Source organism: Tyto alba, unplaced genomic scaffold, assembly GCF_018691265.1.
Source record: "Tyto alba isolate M040663 unplaced genomic scaffold, T.alba_DEE_v4.0 Super-Scaffold_16, whole genome shotgun sequence".
In the NCBI taxonomy this organism is placed as follows: Eukaryota; Metazoa; Chordata; class Aves; order Strigiformes; family Tytonidae; genus Tyto; species Tyto alba.
Window position 1 is genome coordinate 6,437,036 of NW_024881278.1, and position 22,326 is coordinate 6,459,361.

The 22,326-nt window shown below is 38.5% G+C and overlaps 2 protein-coding genes across 5 annotated transcripts in view; one reads left to right on the forward strand and one right to left on the reverse strand.

Annotated features, from left to right (window-relative positions):
• The window catches only part of FANCL (FA complementation group L), a 32,141-nt gene extending 14,910 nt beyond the window's left edge, over nt 1–17,231 (forward strand). The window contains exons 7-14 of the mRNA XM_042789696.1: nt 4,165–4,233; nt 12,457–12,607; nt 14,400–14,483; nt 15,128–15,173; nt 15,263–15,344; nt 16,141–16,257; nt 16,588–16,659; nt 17,121–17,231. Coding sequence (XP_042645630.1) covers nt 4,165–4,233; nt 12,457–12,607; nt 14,400–14,483; nt 15,128–15,173; nt 15,263–15,344; nt 16,141–16,257; nt 16,588–16,659; nt 17,121–17,156 — 657 coding nt within the window. The 3' untranslated portion in view covers nt 17,157–17,231. The remainder of the gene's footprint in view (nt 1–4,164; nt 4,234–12,456; nt 12,608–14,399; nt 14,484–15,127; nt 15,174–15,262; nt 15,345–16,140; nt 16,258–16,587; nt 16,660–17,120) is intronic.
• Nucleotides 16,920–22,326, reverse strand: part of VRK2 (VRK serine/threonine kinase 2) — a 45,891-nt gene continuing 40,484 nt past the window's right edge. For 2 of the 4 annotated variants that reach the window (XM_042789695.1, XM_032989414.2), the window contains 3 exons: nt 20,506–20,682; nt 19,991–20,185; nt 16,920–17,459 (listed from right to left, as the gene is read on the reverse strand). In XM_042789695.1, coding sequence (XP_042645629.1) covers nt 17,217–17,459; nt 19,991–20,185; nt 20,506–20,682 — 615 coding nt within the window. In that variant the 3' untranslated portion in view covers nt 16,920–17,216. Of the gene's footprint in view, nt 17,460–19,142; nt 19,235–19,990; nt 20,186–20,505; nt 20,683–22,326 lie in introns of all 4 variants that reach the window. The other 2 variants (XM_032989417.2, XM_032989415.2) reach the window with 2 other exon arrangements.

Below are 22,326 nucleotides of genomic sequence, written 5' to 3' on the forward strand. Positions count from 1 at the left end.
AAGTGGATCCAAAAGTGTCTAAACATTGTTGTTTGGGACTATCCTCGGTCCACCATCTGGACTAATAATCTTGAAGGGATGAGGAATGGACATGGTATTGTCAGACTAAATGTCACCCTCACAGACATCCTATATTCTTTTAAATAGCAGGAATTTTTAGTTTTACATTAAGACAAACTCATTTTCCCTTAGATGGGAAAAAGGAGCCTGTGGAGAGAGTACTGTTTGGGAATTGAGGTTGCTAAAGTAGATCTTAAATAAAGAGTAAAACTATCCTACACACACAGAATAATGAATGTATGATTAATTTGGTAGTTACTCCATTATTAAATATATTGATGGAAAAAAATGTACTGGGAAGTATGATTATGGTTTATTGAGTGTGCGAGGGGAGTAACCAGACTCTAGTGGCATTGTTTATAAGGGAGCTGCTATCCCATACTTAGCATGACACTAGAAATTAAGTGCAGCCTATTGCCCTTAAGTTTTTGCTTAGTTTTATGGCAACTGTCGTATTTTAACTATTTGGAAGTATAAAAGTGCAAAAAAACCCCCCAGTATAATACCTATTTTTACCAAGCAGCTGCCATGGTCAAACACTATTACACTCATGTATTGGCTGGTTCTGTTTAGCCTTAACTTAACACTGTACTGTAAGAGCAGTCAAGGTTCCTGTTTTCTGTTTTTGTTAAAACTTGTGTATTTTCTTTATAGTAATAAAATATCTGAGGTTGAGACTCCTAGTAGCAGAAGAAAGCACTGTCTAACAACTAAGGATAGAGTGTAATAAAGAGACTAGATTATCCAACTTGTCTGTTGTAACAAGTAATCATCAATTTTTTATATTTTTTATTTTTTTACTTCAAGTGATTGTTACAATGAAGGATCAATTGCTTGTCCTTTTTAAACCATGTCTGGCATTTAAACTTGCCACAAGAGAAAATCTATATGTGAAACATGGTTTTGGCAACATGGGGATTTGATTAGCCCTCATATACATACCTAATACACTTGGAAAGACTTTGCCGAAGTATTTTTTGAAGGGATTTCTTTTGATAAGCTGCTTTAATAAAAGTATACTTATTTTTGTTATGCTGTTTCTTTGATTAAGGTTAGTATGTGAGCTAAACCTCTTCAGCATATATTGCTGGCTCTTGTCTGTATTCTGGCAGATGGGTTTGTTCAGCCTCGTCCTCGTGGATGCCATACAGTGAAATGAGTTTATAAGCCTGCTGACGAGGTTTTCAGGAAGAAACTCTTCAATCAGTGATTTAGGAAATTCTTTTTCATAAGGTTATCATGTGTATTGAGATTATCCCCTACACAGTCCTTTGCTGCCATTCTGAGTGGTCTGGATGTGTTTTGAGGACTTTTCCTTAATGCTTTGTCAGATGTTTCTACCTGCTATCCTTGTCTTAATATTCTTTGTTTTATGAGCTGTCCTTTCAAAACATTTGCTCTCTATATACTGTACTTGTAAGGTGTCTAGGAATCTTGGGGTGATCGATTTCAACCTGCAACTATTGAGAATGGTCATATCATAGATATGTTAACCAAATTATGTGCTACACAATTTTGACCTTTGTAAATGTTTAGGCTTAAGCCTCATAGAGGATATATTGTTTAATGCTTAGATTGAGTTTGTGAAATAGTTTTCCAATTTATTTGGTTGAAAACATCTGGTCCAGAAAGCTTTATTTATCTATGATTTAAATGACTTTAAAAGTTTTCTGGAAACAAAGCATGTATCTTTGCAAGCATGAAACCAAATACATTGGGTTTTATTTATCAGATATTATTTTGTATTGCATGAGAAGTGGATTGGGTGCTTGCCATTTCAAATCCCAAGAATTCAGATGGGCCACTGCAAGAATTTGCATGCCACGTAGCAATCAAGATGGTTTGGTAATTATCTGAATGATTTGGCAAGGGTTATGAAAATACTTTTCCTACATAAATTTAGCTGCATGCTCAAAAATACAATATAAATATTTTGTTTAATAATTGCTTAAATTTTTCTGAAGAATAATAGGATGATTTCTGACATATACATTTGAATGTAACTGTAATAGCATATGATGTCGTTGATATGCTCTGGTATAGTACTTTAAAATACTGTCTCCTGGGGATCACTCACCTTGTTTTATACAGGATTTCACTCTGCAAGGTCTAAAAACATTATGTACGTATATACAGAATGATTGTTGCATAGTTCTTGGCACTTATGTGTTGCATGGTACAATATTGTGCTCTTAAAGAAAAGTTGACTAAAAATGCAGGGGAAAAGTGCTGTAGGTTTTTGTTTTTGTTTTTTTTTTTTTTTTAAGTAATATAAAGTTAGTAGAATCTGTTTGCAAGCACTTGTTCGAAGACACCCTACAAAAGACTGCATAAAATGAATTTACTTACCAAGAAAGTGAACACATAATTGGCTAGTGCTGCTGGGATTTAAATGAGTTAGTCCTAAAATCAGTCCTACGGAAAAATTGTTCTTAGTTTGTTCTAGGCATACTTTTATACACTGAAAATGAGTTTATTTCTATGCAAGCCTTGAAGTATTTCATGAAAAATAATACCTACGATACAAAACCACTAACACTACAATGCCTATAATACAAGAACAATAACGCTACCAGAAAAGAAACGGTAACAGCTTTTGTGGATATACGTTCCTAAGTTGTAACCACCTCCTGTCCAAATCAGTTGTTTTGCTTCTCTTGCTCTGTCACAGTTATTTAACTTGTCTGCTGCCAATTTGATAAAATGGTAAAGCACAAGATATTCCAGTTGTGGGAGTTGTTTTCAGAAAGGCAATACCTAACAGAAACCAGAAAGGAAGGCAAATTGAAAAGCAAGTTCAAACAAATTTCTGTGAAATCTGTAAATTCACTAGATTCTTCATTGCTTTGATTTTAATAATAATAGATGCTCTAGGGAAGCTATGTCTCTTTTCTGCTCTTTCCCATAGAGAACAATTTGAAACTAACTACTGTATAATTAGACATTTTACATAAAATAAAGACACATCTTAAAAATTCTGATAAATTGGTTGCCAGATGTCTGATAAATAAGGATGGTGTCTATGTCTAGAGGTTTACTTTGGATGGAGAATGGTTGTGAGAAGCAACACAGCAAGACTTCACCTCTTTGTCTTGACTAATTCTGTGAGGAAGCTGGGACTTTTTTACATATGTCTCCCCAAATAACGTTCCCTGTAACATTTTCTTGTGTTGGCAGTTGATGGAATCCTAGTACAATTTCTGTAAAATTGCAGTGTACGTCATTGGTAGAATTTGAAAGGTTGCATAGGGTTAAAGGAGGCAACTTCTCAGGTGAATAAAATTTTGGATAGGTGCTCTTAGAAAGGACACAGTTTATTTGTATTTCTTTGCTACAGTATTTTTCAGAGAACACCAGGGGTTTTTCCACAGATTTCATATCGGATGCTGAACAGCAATGGATTTACTAGTGCAATGAATATTCAGTGGCTATTTTTGGATTTATCCAACCTTTTACAGCTTCAGTTTCTTAATAAAGCTATTTTTTTTCTTTTCCTCATTGATACCTTTTAATTTGGGGTGGGAAGCAGGGAGTTGTTTTAATTTTGGGCGTATGTTTATTAATCTCTTTCTAAATAGTTACGTACTTACTCTGACTGCTTTCAGTTTCAAAACAAAAAATGCTGCCAATCAGACCAGATATTCTAGTTTAAATGAAGACTAGTTCTTGACCTGTGAGAGGGTGGTTTGGGTTGTTTTTTGTTTTTGTTTTTTTTAACTTTCCTATCCAGGACAGGTAATTGAGGAGAAATTATTTTAAGGTATTTGATGGTTTTTGTCTTAAGTTCCTTTTTAATGTGTCTTTGTGAACACTGAATACAGAAAACTGTGATTCTCCTGCCTTTACTAAAACCTGATATGTAAAAATACATGTAGATTTACATGTAGATTTTTTTCTTTAAATGATAATTAACATTCATAACTATTTCTGAAAATGCTTTACATACTGTTTCCTCTAAGAGCCAAGTTCTCAAGATGCTTGAAGTGCTTATATTTCATTATCAATTTTGGCAGCTGAGTATCAGTCTGACTTTAAATCGCTTTAAAAAAAAAAAAAAAAAAAAAAAGAAGAAAAGAAAAACTGTATTTTCTTTCCCTCCCTCAGTATCCAACAGAACCACCGGATTGCCTTGTGGATTTTCCTGTTCAGTTTGCTGTTTCTTGGATGCCACAGGTAAACAGCTGTACTATGCATCTTTTTTTAATAACTGAGATACATGTGCAATATGGAGGTAGTAATGAGGGGTTGGACTTTATTTTTTAACTCCAGCTTTTTTCCCTGTCTGTATTTTACTTTTATACATGTTTATGTAAATGTAATAATACTGAACTCCGTATTCCTTATGATAGGTTTTAAGTATTTTCCTTGCCGTGTAGCTGTACCTTGCATGTTGTATGCTTTGTACTCATACTGGCTGTTTTTTTCTTACACTGTTCATATGGCAGAAATATCTATAGGAATGATATTGGGAAAATATATGCATGAGAAATGATTGTCTTCTAGAAAAGAAGCGCTCTCTAAAGCTGACATTAAAAAAGGCGGTCCCCTAGTTTGTTATCCTATCCAGTTTTCATAAAATAATAAAACTTTTTCAGTTACAATCAAAATAACAACAGGAAAATACTTCATAGTATTCTGATTTTATAGTTTAACTGATATTGTTAATATAAAGAACCAAGAGCCATTATCTTTTTTTAGTCTCTCTTGCATTAGTTCATGTATCTTTTTTCCTTAATAGAGCGTGTGTACTTGATTAAATGGATTTAAATGTGACCACTTAGATGAAAGTTAATTTGAATTATCTCTAGAAAATAGTTGATGTTTAATTTCATTTAATTCAGGAAAATAGATTTTACATAAATGATTGCATTTCATAACTCTAACTCTCGCGAGGATTTCTAGCCATCAGTAAAGCCTGTCTTTATGGTACTAAATTTGCATAGGGAGCAGGGCTGAAAGGTTGCATCACAATGAGTTTAAGACGGACATATAATTTTGACTGCAAAGCTCAAGGTTTTGTGTGTCACCTCAGACCCTCTAATATGAGAGCCTGATGAAATAACTGCAAGAATGGAGTACTGCAAATGAAAAATATATTTAGTTTCATATGTAATTTTAGATTTTGATTCTCTGGTATGGTTTGGAACAATTTAAACAGATACTGTTTTTCCCCTAAATCATACTGGGTTCCATATACTACAGGCAGGATTTCAAGTACTGTTCCTAATCTCAAACTTAATAAAATACTATTAAAAGTATGTATAAAGTTTACAGCTCTGCAATTTATGTTACCCCAAATTAACAGCATTTCAAATTTCCTTGACAGTCATTGCTTCTCTGTGTCTACTGTTAGTAATTTTAAAGCTACTAGCTGGACTTACGTTTTAATAAAATGTTCTTGAAAACCATGATATGAAGCAGCTTCCTTTGACAAGTGAAAAATGGGAGCGACTATATAAATATTGACACTAAAACTAAGTAAAAATCTAATGTTAAAAATAGGATATTCTCATGCTTGAGACGTCAAGATCTTTTTACAGTTAGAATTACCAATGGACTATTTGAAAACGTAAACAATAGATGTTTGTACGTAACCGAAGACCCTGTTTTGAAATCACGAGATGCTAACCCTAGCTGCAGATAGCCTGTTACAACACTGCACCGAATACCAGCAGCCTGGGCATCGTGCCGGTACAACTGTGGTAGCCGTACAGTCTTTTGTGAAAATTGACCTTATCTGTGTGGGTGACAGGAACCTAATGCTTCTGGGAAAAAATGAGTGTAGTAATTGTGTAAATTGTGTTTATTTTCAAAATGCATGGAAATCACTGCAGTGAGCAGTCTTCATGCCATGGTAGAATAAGGGTTAAGGTTAGATAATGCTGAAACACCACTGGCAGCAGAATTTAGCAGGTCTTCAAGTGGTTGAAAATTTTGGTTCCTAAAAGGGGAAAGGAAGATGCTATCCCTGTTTTCGAGTAAAATAACATGAAGTTTTGATACTGATAGGTCTTAAATTTTAATATTTACTGTTCATCTTCAATGTAAAAACTGACAAGGCTTAACTAAAAATGTGCAATTGCACTACTAGAATATAAAGTTCTGTGAAAGAAAATAGAAATAGATCTCAGGTAATTGATTTTTTTTTTTTTTTTTTTTTTCCCCCCCCACCCCCCCGTGTGTGCTGTTGGCTATTTCAAGTTCTTTTCAGTGCTCATGGACTTTAAACTTGAGGGGTTGTTGGGTGGTTGTTTTTTAGTTCTTTTTTTTTTTTTTTTTTTTTTTTTTTCCCCTGCCTCCGTATAATAATAGACATGGCTTTATGGCATCCATATTAAAAATGGGTAATTTTCCTTATGGTCCCTGTCTTCCTGCTGGGTTGATAATGTTTTGATGTATTTTTCTTTTGCTCTGATGAGAGGTCTGCTGCTGCTGCTCTGACATATTCATTTGGATGAATAATTATAACTTGCACAATGTCAAGCTGAAGATGGTAGGGTTTTGTGCGTCATGACAAGCCTAGTAGCCAGTGCAGGTGTCTCACAGCATGATCAGCAACAGCCAGTGTATTCTGGCTCAGAGGAGACATTTTAGAGTAGTAAGAAATCAGCACCAAGGGCAATGCTGCTGCTGCTGCTACTGTTGTAAGTGCCAAATAAATGCAGAGTGCTTCTCAATGACAAGTGCAAGAACATCTACTTATTTCAGTTATATTCTTTCTCTAAATAACCAGATAAATGTGCTGTCTCCACATTTTAGCATACATGGTAAACACGGTTCTGCAGTTTCAGTGCATCTGTATCCTGCTGCCCTCCCATCAGGGTATTATTTCTATACTGACCACTGCCCACCTGGTTGGCTACATGAAGGTCGTGAGAGTGGAAATTAATGACTAATGAGGTCATGCAGCCAGCCAACAACGAAACAGTAATACAAGATTCAAACAGTATAGTGGTACAAATGAGATTATTCTTCAGTTATTTTGATGAAAACACAGTAAAATGCATCACAGTCGTGCTTTTTCTTAGCAAAGAAGCTTCACAGACACCAGCTTTATATGCATCTGTAAATACAAAAAAATGGAGATGGTTGACAAGACACTTTACAAAGATTTCAGTGTTGTGTCTCAGTTTGATTTGTGCTAAGGAGAGGGAAAATTGTTAAACTACTGTTTGTGAGAAATAAGCAGTTTCTCAACAAATCTAAAGAATCAGAAATTACTGGGGTGATACAGGTGATCCCTTTTCCAGCCAACAACTGTTCACCTTATTAAACTGTATTTTATCTGTGAATTCATGAATGGCAAACAAGTAACAGCACCTATAGTTTAGGCTACTTTACCTTTTAGGAGGATTTGCAATTTTAAATTTTTGATAAACAAATTTTGTGTTAGGAAGAATTTTAGCCAAAAAATCTCAGGAAAAAAAAGATCACATTTTTCTCTTCTTTTAAAAAGAAATTTTAATAAATTGTACTGTATCTACCTTACTTAGAACATTCTTGCTACCATTTGAATAGTATATAGTTCATCCACTATTTGGAGCAGGTGTTTGAAATTTGGCAGAATAGCCAGACAGACATATAGCACTTCTTAAATGTTACTGAAAGGCTTCATGGGTTTTATGGCAGGCGCAGACTCAAGACTTCCTCTTTATTATTCCCAGCCTCTATGGCGCTGAAAATAAGAATGAAGAGTAGAGTGAGGTTTTTTTTCCATTCCTTCTTATTCCTTTAATTGAAGAAAAGAGTGTAAACTTGGGAAAGTGGGTGAATTGGAATAAAGTGAAAGAGGAAAGAATTGGCATGAGGAGCTACCAGTGATGAGATGGAGATGAGAGTGCAGAGGACAGAAAGGGAAACAAAAATGTTGCAAAACTGCACAAAACTCTCCCAGTAGAAGGGAAGGTGTACATTCCCCTCAGAAACTGATGGCTCCAGAATATCTGATTTCCACTGACCAAACTAAGTGCTTCATCTCCTACCAGTTGTTGAAATGAATGGAGGATACGTGTAGTCTGATAGCACAAAGGTAACCTTTGGGTCAAAGTTTTCTAAAACTGCTGGGGAGTTATCAAAAGTTGATATGTTCACATCTCTATTTTCCTGTAAAATAACCAAAACCCCCACTCTCGACAAACACCTGTTTTCAGAAGATCATGGCCCTCCAAATTAACATTAAATTGCTGTTCAGTCCAGAGAACTGTCTTGGTATAGCTTGTATCAGTATATATCAGATTTTTGCCTTGAATAACTGGGGCTTTGAGGCTGAATGTATGCTTTGTTGAGAGAGAAAACGGTCTGTGCTGAGAGTCACTTACAGCGCCTTTTCACAAGTCGTCACTAATTGTATTCTTTGTTTTCTATGCTCACAACCTGAAATTTGAAAAATCTGGAGAAGTGTTGAGTGTTTAAAGCGATGACTGTGGTCACGGGAGGTGATGCTCTAACAAAAACAGTCCTCTTAATGCCAGATGAAGGGATCTCAAGCTGAGTATTCCAAACTAATATTTTCTCAGTCTCTTATTTTTCCATCAAAACTCAGAACAAGGCCATCTAATCTGAAAATGCATTTTGGTTATAAACTCAACAATATTTTGGGGCTGCTCTGTTGCTGTGATGGTCATTAGAGAGAGCTGAAGGGAACAGGAGCATTAAATCATGCATTATAGTGCTGTCAAAAACTTACCGAGCTCCCACTTGGAAGTAATGAGGTGTCCTAGGACTGTAAGGCTCTCAGGACCTCCGTGCTCTAACGGGAGAGGAAGGCAGCTCCAGCTGCTCACTTTGTATGAATTTACATTTGCTGGGTCCTTCAGATCACAGAATAGCAGGTTGGAAGGGACCTCAAGGATCATCTGGCCCAACCTTGGCAAAAGCACGCTCTAGACAAGATGGCCCAGCACCCCGTCCAGCTGAATCTTAAAAGTGTCCAGTGCTGGGGAAGCCACCACTTCCCTGGGGAGATGAGTCCAGTGGCTGATTGTTCTCATTGTGAAAAATTTTCCTCTTGTGTCCGATCAGAATCTCCCCAGGATTAACTTGTACCCATCACCCCTCGTCTTTTTCAAGTGACACCTTGTAAAAAGGGAATCTCCAGCTGCTTTGTAGCCGCCCTTCAAATACTGGAATATGGTGACAAAGTCTCCCTTGAGTCTTCTCAAGGCTGAACAAACCCAGTTCTCTCAGCCTTTCCTCACAGGGCAGGCTGTCCAGTCCCTTGATCAACTTTGTGGGCCTTCTCTGGACCCTCTCCAGCCAGTCCACAGCTTTTTTTGCATAGCAGGGACCAAAGCTGAGTACAGTATTCCAGGTGTGGCCTGACAAGTGCTGCGCAGAGCGAGATGATGACTCCTTTATCTCTGCTGGTGATGCCTTCGTTGATGCAGCCCAGCATCGGGTGGGTACCCCTAGCTCTAGGTATCTCATACAGCTACCGTAGTGTAGGCAAGAGGTAAGAGTCACGTCTCTTGCGCTGTTTTGCTGGTCTAAACCAGTAAAACGGTTTTAACCTTGTCCAGTGGCAGACTCTCCATTCCTCCTCTCGGAAGCCTCTCTGTCCCAGCCGTGGTTGGTTGGTTTGCTTGGAAAGGTCTGGTCAGAATCACGCGCGGTGTTTCAGCTTGGACCCTACCCTCACTACTGCCGTCTGCACAGCTGATGTCGGTATCCTCAGGAGCTAGCAATAAAACGCAAGGTTTACACTCTACGTTAAAATGATCTTAATTTTAGTTGTAAATGATTGAACTGCCACAATGTTCTTTATTTTTCTAATGGATGTTTTGCCTGACAAGCATGGAAACCTAACAGATACAGAGGATGGAGTAACCGGTTTGGTTTTGTTAGTGCTTTTTAGAGTCAGGGCAGCCAGTGATGCTATCCCGAATTATGACTGTCTTATTTGTCAAAGAACATTAGACATATTTCATACAAATTCCAATGCACCTGTAGAAAGGTGACCAAGAAGCAAATAGTTTGTGCTATTTGACTTCATTACTGACTATCTTGGCGTAGCATAGGCCAAAAAAAAGCACGATACCAGTCTTTTCTAAAAGTGTTGGACAATGACCAAAAATTACTTGGTTAATGAAATAAAAAGGAATGTTACAGTTTTCATGGTTTGCACGAGAAGCATGTGATGTATTTAAATAGCTATAGATGCATTTATGTACATAGGCAGTAGACAGCTGGCAACATCAATGAAGCATGCAAATAAGATCAAACGAACAGTGCATTTAAAAAAAAAGATTTAACTACCTTTTTAAGGAACATCATTGAAAAATTACAATTAGTATTAAAATTAATTGGATTTTAAAACTTATCTGTGGGTTATAATCCCTTGATGTTTCTTTTTTCTAGTGAAACCCTTTGAATTCCCGGAAGATAAAGATAAAAATGATTATTAGAGGATTTATCTGTATGTGATGTAGAAAAATGTAAAAAATCAAAATGGAAAGCAACTGTTGCAAGTACCAGAAAATTATGCTATTAATTTAAGTGTCATCAGAGCACAAAAGATCACATTTCAGGACTGTGTGAAAATTATTAAAATACTGGAAATAATAGTACTTAAGATGAAGATATTATACTCTAAGATGTGGTTAAGTGACTGACACTATTATATCACGTCAGGTATTATAAAAGTAACAAAATGCTTTTAAAGATAATAAGCGTTACATTTGGAGATTGGCAGTATTCACACTTTTCTGCTTAAGTGCTTTCCTACTTTAATATAATCTAATAACAGGAAAAAATGTAGCATTTTATTTCTAAGGTACCCGTTTCTTTCTAAAATATGTATGCATAAAATATAAAAATTTATTACATATCAAAATGATATTTCCTCATCTGACAATGTTCATATAATTTGCCTTTTTTCCAGGTGAGAAAGGAAGAACATAATTATTAAAGATTGAAGGAAACCATTCAATGTATATTTTGTGTTATTTATAGAAAAGCACCTCTTTAAGAACTGAACACTCAGTCTGCTTTTTCTTTTTGACCCCAGTAACTTGTGCCTAGGCCAAAAGATACCTGAAGTATTTTTGCTAACTATTTGGGGGTTCCTTTATCTGAATTGAAGTCCCCTCAGTTCTGTCCTTCATGCTTTACACTCACGCATTGCGTTGGTCAGTTGTGTTCTGTGCAAATGATTTCAAAACGCCTTTTGGTGCTCCTAAGTGATTCCTCTTTTTCTATTCATGAGTTTCCCACCACCAAACAATTTGAGAAAACAAGTTAACCAGGAAGAGTTTGTCTCCAGATCCCCCTACCCTTGGTCTCCCTTCAGTGCCCCCTTTGCCTAGTTTCTCGACACATTCACTTCTTTCCTGTGTAGCTTCATCTCTCCCCACGCAGCCACTGTCCAACAGCTCCTTATCTCCTCCTGCTGTTCATGACACTTCCCTGTCCCTCCACTGATTCCACCTTGACATCGGGCTCAAAACCCGCACGGCGCATTCCTCCCAAGGGAACTTGTCTCTCTCCTCCTCCTCCGGCTCCCTAAATTAATGTTTTCTACTCCCTCAGCATCTGCACTTGGAAGGGTGTTGACTGCTGAGTGTTTTCTCTACTTGAAGAAGTCTTTCCCTGTAGAAACAGTTACTTCTTTTGTGCTCACTGATGATTTTAAAAATACTCCTCTCACACTGCTGTTCCGTATATTGTCCTGTATAATGAAAGATTTTTCAGATTCCATCTAATCCACTCTCAAATATTGAAATCCCTTGAGTGTAATCCTCTGATTATTAGATGGCTTCTCCTTCTCTTACCGTACTTACATGGCTTGAAATCTAATGTTAAGTACCTGTTTTTATATTGCTTAATTTCGAGATAATGATGACATTGTTAGGCTATATTTCTTAGAATCTTGAAAAAATAAATAAGCTACTTTAGTTACGTGCGTATTTCTGTGTATTTGTGTTTGGTACCACTGCCATGTTGCTCAGCTGAAGTAGAGACTAAATATCAGAATGTTAGAAGTTTAATAGCAGATAATGATTTTTACTTGAATTTTACAGTAGTTCATTACAAGTTACAATGCAAATTAATAGTTGTTAGCCGCTTCCAGAAATGTTTTCTGAAAAGGTATAAAACACCACCAAATCCAGGTATGATGTCTGTATATCACAACGTGTGACAACTACCAGGAACAGAGAACTTATTTGTACTCAAGATACAGCTCTACTTGTGCTGTTTCCATTAAAAACCTGTGAGGTTCAGTGTTTTATGCTACCATGATGCAACTAGATACATACTAGATCTTAACACTTCTTAAATGACCTACAGTGGTTTTGTGTTTGTTTTTGTTTTGTTTTGTTTGTTTGTTTGTTTGTTTTTAATATTCTGTATGGCCACAGGTGGAAACTATATGAAATTTGTTTCAATTTCTTTCCTAAGGACTCCTTAATAGACATTTATAATCAGTTCCTGGCAGCATTAGAATCGCTGAAAGAATTCTGGAATGCCATGGATGAAATTGATGGGAAGACTTGGGTGCTTGAGCCAGAAAATCCCACACGAAGTGCTACAACAAGAAGAATTGCAATAGGTATGAAAAGATTTGAAGGAATACAGTGGATTTGAGAAGTAAAACTCAGGGTGCTGTTCTGCTTTGCTCGTTTAATCAGTCGGAGTTAGGAAGGTGAAAGGTAGCACTTAAAACCAGCAAGACATAACTCTCTTTGTGTATTAAAAAAACCATAACCTTCCACAGAGTACTGAACCTGTTTAGGAAATTAATTACATCTTTATGGTGTTACACGGAGTGAAAGTTTCTGCAGGAGAATATTGTGTATTTGTAAATGATGAACACGGAACTGTCGAAAACTGAGGACTTGCATGATAACTCTAGAAAAATCAGTATTTGTAAAAAATCAGCTTAGATGAAGCCCTTATCTCATTCACAAATTCCAGATTTTTTTCACAGACTATTACTTTAGATTGATCCTGTCCTGGAAGAGTGAAAGGAATATTAGAGTGCAGTCAAAAGGGAGAAAGGAGAGTTAAGAGGCAGGTGGAAAGGACAAAGAAATAAGAGAAGAGAGGAAATTAGAGGCTTATGGTGTTAACCATCTGAAAAAGTACCTTAATTCATATGCTGATGTCTGGCTTTTTAAGGTTTTAATATATATAGGATGAGGAGTCTTGTAAATGCAAAGGAGAAACTTGCCAGTGTGGAGGTTAGAAATGGAGGCGGGGGTGGTGGTGGTGAAAATCTTATCTTTGAAAGAAGAGTTTGGATTTTTAGCTGAAATCCAAAATATCAGTAGCATATTGTAGAAATCTGAGAACGTACGGTGGACCAAAATACACCCAGGTTGTCCCTGAAACCTGCGGGACGGATTGCCTGCAGAGCGAAGAAGGGAAGGAGCTAGTGGGGTGCTGAGGCTGCTGCTTCCTTGGGGGGTGCAGGGAGGGACAGAAAAAGTTCAGCAACTGGCTAAAATGACATGGGACGGACACCACTTCTTTCTTTTGTGTGTGCTTGTGTGCAGTCAGGGTGGCTTTCTCTTGGTTCTGCTGTACTTTGACACAGACCACTGAAAAGGAAAGAAAAGCCTCAAAAAGCGCCTCACGTTAGATCAATGGAGGGCAGGGCAGGGCTCTGAGCCCTCTGTTGTCGGGCACAGACAACCGGCAGTTAGGGCTGAACTTTGATTTCATTCATTCCAATTTCTTCAAGGAGGAGAAGCCTAACATACCTCTTAATTGCAAAAAAACGTTGGCTTTCACCTGGTTTTGTTTAGAAGAGAATTTGCTGTGAGGTTTTTAACCTGGATCCACAACACTTTTGAGCTGCTTGCCCCTGATGAATAGCAGACCCTCGGAGGATGACGGGGTATCTCGCAGAAGAAAAGTATTTGCCCTCTCAAAAACATGCTATCGTTTGCTCAGTCTGGGAGTATGCTGTGGAGGGGACTGACTTATGGATTAATATTGTCTTTCTGCTTCTCTTTTTGACTGTAAAAGATAATGAGGAATTAATAACAATTATGTCTCTACTACCTTTAAAATTTCTCCAAGATTTCAAATGGATTTCTCATTATTCAGAAATAAGTTTTGGTGTTAAGACTAGTCTAAAAGAAATGCAAGACTGGCAGTTTTTTTAATCAGTTGCTATTTTTAATTACGGTCCATTGAAATTTAAATATTTAACATATACTGGTGTTTTGTGCAATTAATTTGGATACCTACCAACTTTATTACTTATTGTAATAAAGACCAGCCTGAATTAACCAATTTGAAACTGCTTTTTAAAAAAAAAAAAAGGTTAATGCTTCCATTTTCAAATACCTGACTGCAAAGAAAAGCTTCCCCTGTGACTTACTTTCTCCTTGTAGGGAACAACGTCTCGGTGAACGTGGAGGTCGACCCTCGGCATCCAAACATGCTCCCCGAGTGTTATTTTCTCGGAGCAGATCATGGTAAGGCTGCAGACATACACCATTTGTGTCTCTTCTAGAAGCTGATCTCTGGTGAGCAGCCACTCGGGCAAGCTGTGTCAGACTCCCAGGGTGTAAACCTCACTTAAGCAGAGCCAGAAATGAAGCTGAGTACTTGTAGGAGTTTTACACACTAGTAGATGCTGGGGTTTGTAACAGCCTAAACCCGTAGCATGCTGGTTTGCTCCGTGAGTGATGCTTTTTTCCAGTGCTTTCCTAGCACGGTTTGGAGGGAACCCTGTGTCCTACAGATGATTACCCAAGTGGGTTTCTGTTTTAATAAAATTTTCTTAAAAAGAACAAACTAAAACAAAAACCCGAAACAAAACTATATATGTCCTAATAGTGTTTGGAAGTATTTAAGTCTTTTACTTTGTGTCCCACAACCTTTTACCAACTTTAAGGTAACTACCATCATAGCTTTGGCAGTATGATAATTTAAATATTAGTGTAAAGAATTCCCCAAACTAAAAACTTAAGAGCAGTCTTTGTCTTAGGTACCTTAATTAATTCAAAACCCCAACCCCTGCCTTCTTCTTCAGTGCTGAAATATGAGAGGTTAAATTGGGTGGGGGAGCAAAGGGGATCCTAAAAATGAAGTAATTATTTCTGTACATTGTTTGCAGTGGTTAACCCTTTGAGAATTAAGCTGAACAACAATTTGCACTTATGGTAAGCATCTTTAATAATATAGGTTTGAAACCAAAATAGTATTGACCATTCCTGCTGTTGACTTTTTTCTCCCTCTCTCCTACCTGCAGGGATCCAGAAATCAGTTTATTGCAAAACTTGAAAGACCTCTTGGAAATGGATTTTCCATCTCGTGCTGTGTTAGAAAAAAGCGTAAGTTGCTTTTTGTTAATCATCAGTCGTTATTTCTGAATAAGTAAAATTTCAATGGTCACTTTATAAGTGCCAGCAAAAATAAGAGACTTAGAAGAGAGGTAATTGGATTAATATATTGTCATGAGGACTTCTGAACTTCAAGCAACAATTGTCAGAGCTTGTTAACCTTTGATTAGAGGTGCACACTTTCCTGTGGCCTTCATAGCAGTAAGGCGATTAATAACAGGCTTCGCTACGAAAAGGGAAAGAGGAAGTTCCAGAGTAGCTAATGAGATGTGGAAAATCCAAACATTCTGTTATGGATGTTGATGACTTAAGTTCTAATTAGGTAGAGCTGCTTAGAGGGGACAAGAGGCCATCCAAATACTGGTGCATTTCAAACAAACTTGGAATTAATTTTTGACAATGCTGTAACACTGGATTACTAGCTTCGCTTTCACTTGTGAAATTATTAAATTAATATCTGACTGAGGTCTTGTGTCTGATGTCCAAATGGAATGACAAATCACTGCGTTCAATAAAAAAGAAACAGTGGGGCCCAAGGGTATGAAAACGCTCGTCAAACTAGACGTAATTCTGGGAGAGGCTAAACCAGAACCGAGCGAAGTCTTGTACGTCTCGCGCTCTGTGCCATGTCGGTGCAAACACAGATACAGTGAAGGCACAGATGTTGGTAATTCTGAGTGACAAAAAAGGCAAAAGCAAAGACGAAGAGCTGAACGTGTTTTCTCTGTTACCAGCCCTATTTCTGCCTTTCAGTTGTACTGGCAGCTAAACCCTCTTGTGTTTTAAGGATTTTACTAAGGACTGTGGAATCTGCTATGCCTACCGCCTTGCCGGCACTACTCCCGATCAAGTGTGTGATGATCCCCGCTGCGGACAGCCCTTTCACCAGGCCTGCCTGTACGAGGTGAAGTAATCAATGGGACAAACTTTGCTCCTTAACTCGCAGATTCTCAAAAGCAAGCGTTACCCACTCAAATTTGAGATGAAGCAAAATCCTTTAAGGAGTGCTACAACGGTCACTGGGCTTTCCTCTTGTCTTCTAGCGCCCGGCTCACGCGTGAGCTCCCTGGGGAGGGGAACCTGCCTCGCCCCGTGCTTACACAGGCTGACTGCACACACACCCTGGCAGATCTCCATCCAAGGAACTCTTGTCTGGAAAAACTCCTGGCAGTAGATCATGCTTAAATTTGACATAAAGCAAATGTGAATTTTCATCCTCTTACTTATGTTGCAGTGGCTACAAGGTCTTCCTTCTAGCAGACAGAGTTTTAATGTCATCTTTGGTGAATGTCCGTATTGTAATAAGGTAAGGAAATCCAATGAAAATGAGTGATTGAACTCAATAGTGTGTGGTAGCTTAGATAAAGGCAAAACTGTAACAAGGGCCGTCGTGAAACAGAATAGGTGGCTGCTATCTTCCCTTCACACATTGGAAGAAAGAGAGGAAAACTTTAAATTCCCATGCATTTAATGCATCAGTATTTAACTAAAGGCTTTCTGAAACAGTATAAAGACACAGCAGTTATCAACAGATTAGTGTCAGAGTAATTAAATATCACACGCCACTGTATTTCATGATACATTTTTAATGTTGCTGTAGCAAAGCGTCCTGTTTGCAAAAGGAATCCCAACCTTCATAACACAAAACAGCCTTGTACAAATAGTGTAGTGTATACGTAACTATTGAGTGCAGATTTGGAAAGTTTAAGAGAGCTTGCCTTTAAAAGATACGTAATGACAGTATTATTTTAAAAAATCTTTTCCAAGCCACTGACACTGAAATCTTCAATGAAGAAGCCTTGAGAAAAAACTGCGCGCTGGGAACACCGCTGCACTTGCATTGAAGACACTGAAACAGTGACATCAAAGAAAATACAAGGAAAGTAATATTAGCAGCAGAAGTACAAGTATGGCTATACTGTAGCGGTATGTTTCGTCGGTAAATGCAAGCCTGAATAGAACAGATAGAGAGGGACTAGTAATGTCAGAACCAGTTTCTTGCAATGAACTGGGATGGTCGGTACTTAAGAGTTGATTGGGTTGCTTTTTGGATTCTGAGAATATTGCTTGGGGGTCGAAGGGTGGTAATTCTCTTGCAGGGTCTTTCTGCAGGAAAAAAAATAATATTGAATACGTGAGATGAAGCAGAAAAACAAAGATGCCCTATAGGTCTTTAACTTATCCTGGAGAAAGCAATACAATTCTTACAAAGTCTCCACTCTGGGATTTACAGGTATAAGTATCTTGTATATTATGTGTAAAACATTAGGGATGGTTACACACCTTCTAAAGAGACATGCTCTGTATGTATTACTGAAGTCAACAACTGAAATTCTTCTATATTTTTAACTTGTTTCCACAAAATGTTAAGATATCAAGTCTTTAAAGTGTTCCTGCTAATAAAGTTTTAGCCTGGAAACCCTAACCATTACTCCAAAGTTTGATTTGCTGTTTTAATGTGTGCAAGTTTTTGTGTTTCATAGCAAAGCTGAAGTGCTGCTTTATCATAGATAGCAGAAATAGGCTGGTAGTGTGGGGTTTGGCCTTGGTGGACAGGGGGGTGCTTGGGGTTTTTTTGGTCTCCAGAAGCAGTGTCAGCCTTAGCTTGCTGCTCTGCTCTCCAGCTCTGAAAAGAATCCCCAAACACTACAATTCTGTTTCTCACATATCCAAGACCATGTTTTTCACTGTCCTGTAGAAAAACTTCCAGCTTTAGTTTCCTTTCTGTTACAACAATGTTGTTTTTTAGCAATACCTCCCACTTAAATTTCAACCCTAGCAATAGTGGTTTTTTCTTGGTGAAAATTCATGACCTAAATTATACTTCTCTAATAGAAAGTTCCTGTCTTCTGTATTCAGGCTAACTGCAGCATCTGTTAATGACCCCACGGACGTGTCCAGGGGAGGCACCTGCACTTACCCACGCCAAGGCAGGTGGGACTCTGAGAGCCTCTGGCCGCTCTAGTTCCTGCAGGAACCACTGGGGGTTTGCCCAGCTTTGTGCCTGAAGAATCCTCCTGAATTTTCATAACCACAGTACTCTAAGATTTCCTATATAGCCCTCCTTTACCAATCTCCTAGATTACGTGAAAGGAAGTGAGAGGAAGGCTGCAAACTGAAACCAATACAATCTTGCCTTTTTTTTCCTTCTCCAGTTTCTCCTTTAAATATCTTAAATGTTATCTGACATCCTTTTTAACTGTTCCCGTATTATGCATGATATTCAGGGACTACCTCAGAACTAATCTACAGAGATGCAGCGTTATTAATCACATTGGAAGAGCAGCTTTTCCTTTATAAAGACTAAATCAAAACACAAATATAATCTAAATACTAGACCAGTGATTGGTCTCTTTTCTGTAAAAAAATACTTTTCCATCCTCCCACAAAAAGGAGGGAAAAACAAATCCCCCAGTTACTTCCTGGTGTCAAGACCTGCAGTGCCTACTGGGTGCTTGCTGTTCAAGTAAACAGGGGAAGTTACACCAGCTCTTTTTTTTCCCTGTCATGTTAGAAACCTAAATGTGGCTCGCCTTCTCTATCTACTCCTTTCTTAGGACGGAAGCAGCTTTTACACAAAAGAAAAAGGAGGGAGGAGATTTGCTACCTTTTTTTGCTGATATCTTTTAAATTTTCCATTTGAGGACTCGGAGGTAGCACTGGAATATCTTCCTATTACAAAGTTGTATTTGTTACTTTGAGTCATTGTTGTGTCAGAACTCCCGAGACTTTTCAGAATCTGGCTACCTTGCCATCAGCCAAAACATCTCTAAAACTTATTCTGCTCACCACTTTACTGCCTGATGCTCTCGGGTACAGCTCTGCTTTTTCTGCTTCACTCTCCTAGCTTGTACTGGAGTCTCCAGGCAGTGATCAGCAGACTGCTTGAAGCAAAGAATTTGGGATTAATAATAAAGCTATCTTTAAAGTTGCGTTTTTGTGCTTATTAGAAATCGTCCTCATTTAACAAGTTATTTTTCTATATGAAAGAAAGCCAGGCTAGAATCTCTTTGTTAAAATATACTTAAACTCCACAGAAAAGGAGCACAGTGCGATTACTAAAATGTAGTTTATTCTACATTACTTTTACTAAAACCTTGATTAATTTTTTTCATCAATTTTTTTCATGTACAATTGAAGAGTAAGACTGAATACATTCATCCAACCCTTTTATGCAGTAAATTACCAATAATATTTGGGGTGAGTTAGTCAATTACTAAAATCCTCAGATTAATAAGTCAGAATTTAAGAACTTTAATCAGAGTGCTACGAAGTTTTCCACTACTTAGAAGCAGAAACTACTAAAGTAAGTTTCTACTGAGAAAACAAACAGAGAGGGGTTGTTTTCCCATCCCTTCTACCTGCACACTGGTGCGGTGCTCGGTGTACGGCTTTACTATCAAACTATAAAAAAAACTGGAGTGTTAGTCTGGGAATAGCATGCCCAAGCAACTACACACACTCTTTTAAGTGTGTTTGTGGCAAACATTTAGTTTGCATATATATAGTTCAGGCTTTCTTTGCCGTGGTGTGGGGTGCTCGTTGGTTTGGGTTTTGTTTTTAAATCCTTGTTTTCAGAAAAGCCGATCTTTTGCAGGGTGCCGTGACTGTTTGCAGGTAACCCCAAACCCCCTCACCTTCTGTGGGTGGCCAGGCTCCTGAAATCTACCTGGCTTCTCTTCAGCCTGGAATTGCCGGCGCGTTACCCGAGCGTGGGGCCTGCTGCAGCAGTTGGCTGCTTCCTCTTGGGCCGGGTTTTGCTTCTGTCGCCCTGGTTTCGGTGAAGGCCTCGGTAAGTGAACCCGCTGAGGTACAGACGGTAATTCTGCGCGCTGAAAAGAATTCAGTAATGTTCACACATGCCACGGGTACCGTTCCGATACTTGGACCTGTCAGGTGTGAGACGGGCACTGGGCAAGGACGGAGCCCTGGTTCCAGTTATAACCTGGGCTACACCTGGAACTCTGCGTTCTACATTTGGAAGAATACAAGCCAGTAAGCACACGCCAACTTCGGGAGTTTGAGACATAGCTCCTGGCTTTTTTCAAGCATTCTTCCTTGCCCCCCCCCCCCCCCCCCAAAAGGTGGACGCTGAGCTAACAGAGCAGACAAACGCCCAGGAGATACCATGCACAACTGCACCGACCCGCACCTGCCGAGGCTCTGCTGGGTGAAGCATCCTGTATACTTGACTTGGCTTTTCTGCATCTTGGAGTTGTTTGTCTGTTACCCCAGTACAGGCTTTGTTTTGACAGACGTATTCTTCACCTTCCATATTTTTTTGCTTCTGCTGAACTGGTTTTGGCATAGGCTTTGGTAAGCGAACCTGCTGATGTACGGTGAAAAAAAAGTATTTCAAATAGAAAAATGTTCCCTCTTCAGTACTGAGAACACAGAAGGAGAGTAAGCTTTTGTCTTTCCCAAAAGAATTGTTTTCAGCATTTTAATTATCAATAAATGTCGTCTTCAAACTGTACAGAGTTAGAGCTATGAATGCATTTCATATCACTGGACTGAGTCAAACGCAAAACTCTAAAACAAGATAATCACTACGTCTTCTGACTCGGGTAATCTAATTTAAGAGTTAAGGCTTATATTCCTTTACAGTCTTCTAAAATGTAAATGGGGGATACACGGTGAATAGTTGCAGGAGTTAATGCAAGTTTTTTCCAGTGCCGCTCTAAGCACTAAGTATCAAATGATGTCTGGTTTTGGCTTTTGTAACTTGGAAGACAAATGTAGCCCAAACACAGGCTGTATGCCACATGCCTTTGGTACTTCTGGCACACTAATAACTCTGTGACTGTAATGTTTGCATATGGTCCTCTATGCAGCAGCTGTATCTGAATATAGCAGCTAAAAAAGAAATAATGGGCTGCTTTTTTATACTGCAAATTAAATACATACAGGAGAGAGAAATGCACAAACTAAATACCGCTGAAAGTGCCAGTAGGCACTTCATGTATTGTTTAATCCAAAACACCTTGTAAGAATATAATCCATGGTTCTGTTCTGTAAAAATTAATTAGAAACGTAAATGTGTATCTGTTCTGAACAACAACTCCAGGTAGTTTCTAGCAGTTTACCTCAGGACGTAAGACTGTAGATAGCCCCAAGAAATAGGGGGGAGGGGGGGAGGCCCAGTGCCACGCCACCCGCTACCCGAGCGCGGGGGCCCAACAAGAACTGCTCGCCGTGTTGGCAGCTAGCTGGTGTCCTCACAAGCTCTGCACACTTTAAATGACTACGATGCTTCCACAACAGGACATACAGCACTTGTGGAAATACTTACTTTATGCCTAAAAATTACCATCTTCCACACTAATAAAAATTACAGGTTGGTACTGATGTCATCGTTTTTCAATATGAACTCTACACAATCTCGCAAGTAGTCAGCTGGCCTCACCATACTTCATTTGGCCCCTCTGCTAGTACTTTCACTGCAGGTGAAAAAGCTGGAAATATTTATCCGGTGCCAAAAAAATCTGAGAATTACTGCAATTAATATTTTACCACCCATGTTTGGTGTGCAGTTGAAACAAAGAACCAGGATGTAGCCACTGTTACGCTTTTTATGTCATCTCAAGATTAGATTCATGTACTATTCAGGGAGCTGCATCTTAAAATTCATCTTCTGTAGCAATTCCTCATCACATCATCGTCGAGGAGCTAGCGTTACAGGATCCCCTCACTGGTACTTACGGGTGCTTACTGGTCTTCAGAAGGGAATTAACCCCAAATCACCTCTCTACTGTGCACCAAACTGGTACAGGTGGAATCAGACAGGTCACCTAGAGTCACATTCCGCTCGTAAGCAAGAAGTGAGGAGACAGTGGATTGTTTGTAGTGGCTCCCACTATTCTTAGGTTGCCTCTTTAATGGGAGAAGTGTTTGGTGAATAAAAGGAGAGGTGGAAAGGGAATGCAGAGATGAAAAGAGTCAGACCTAGGATAACTACAGACAGTGCCGTGAA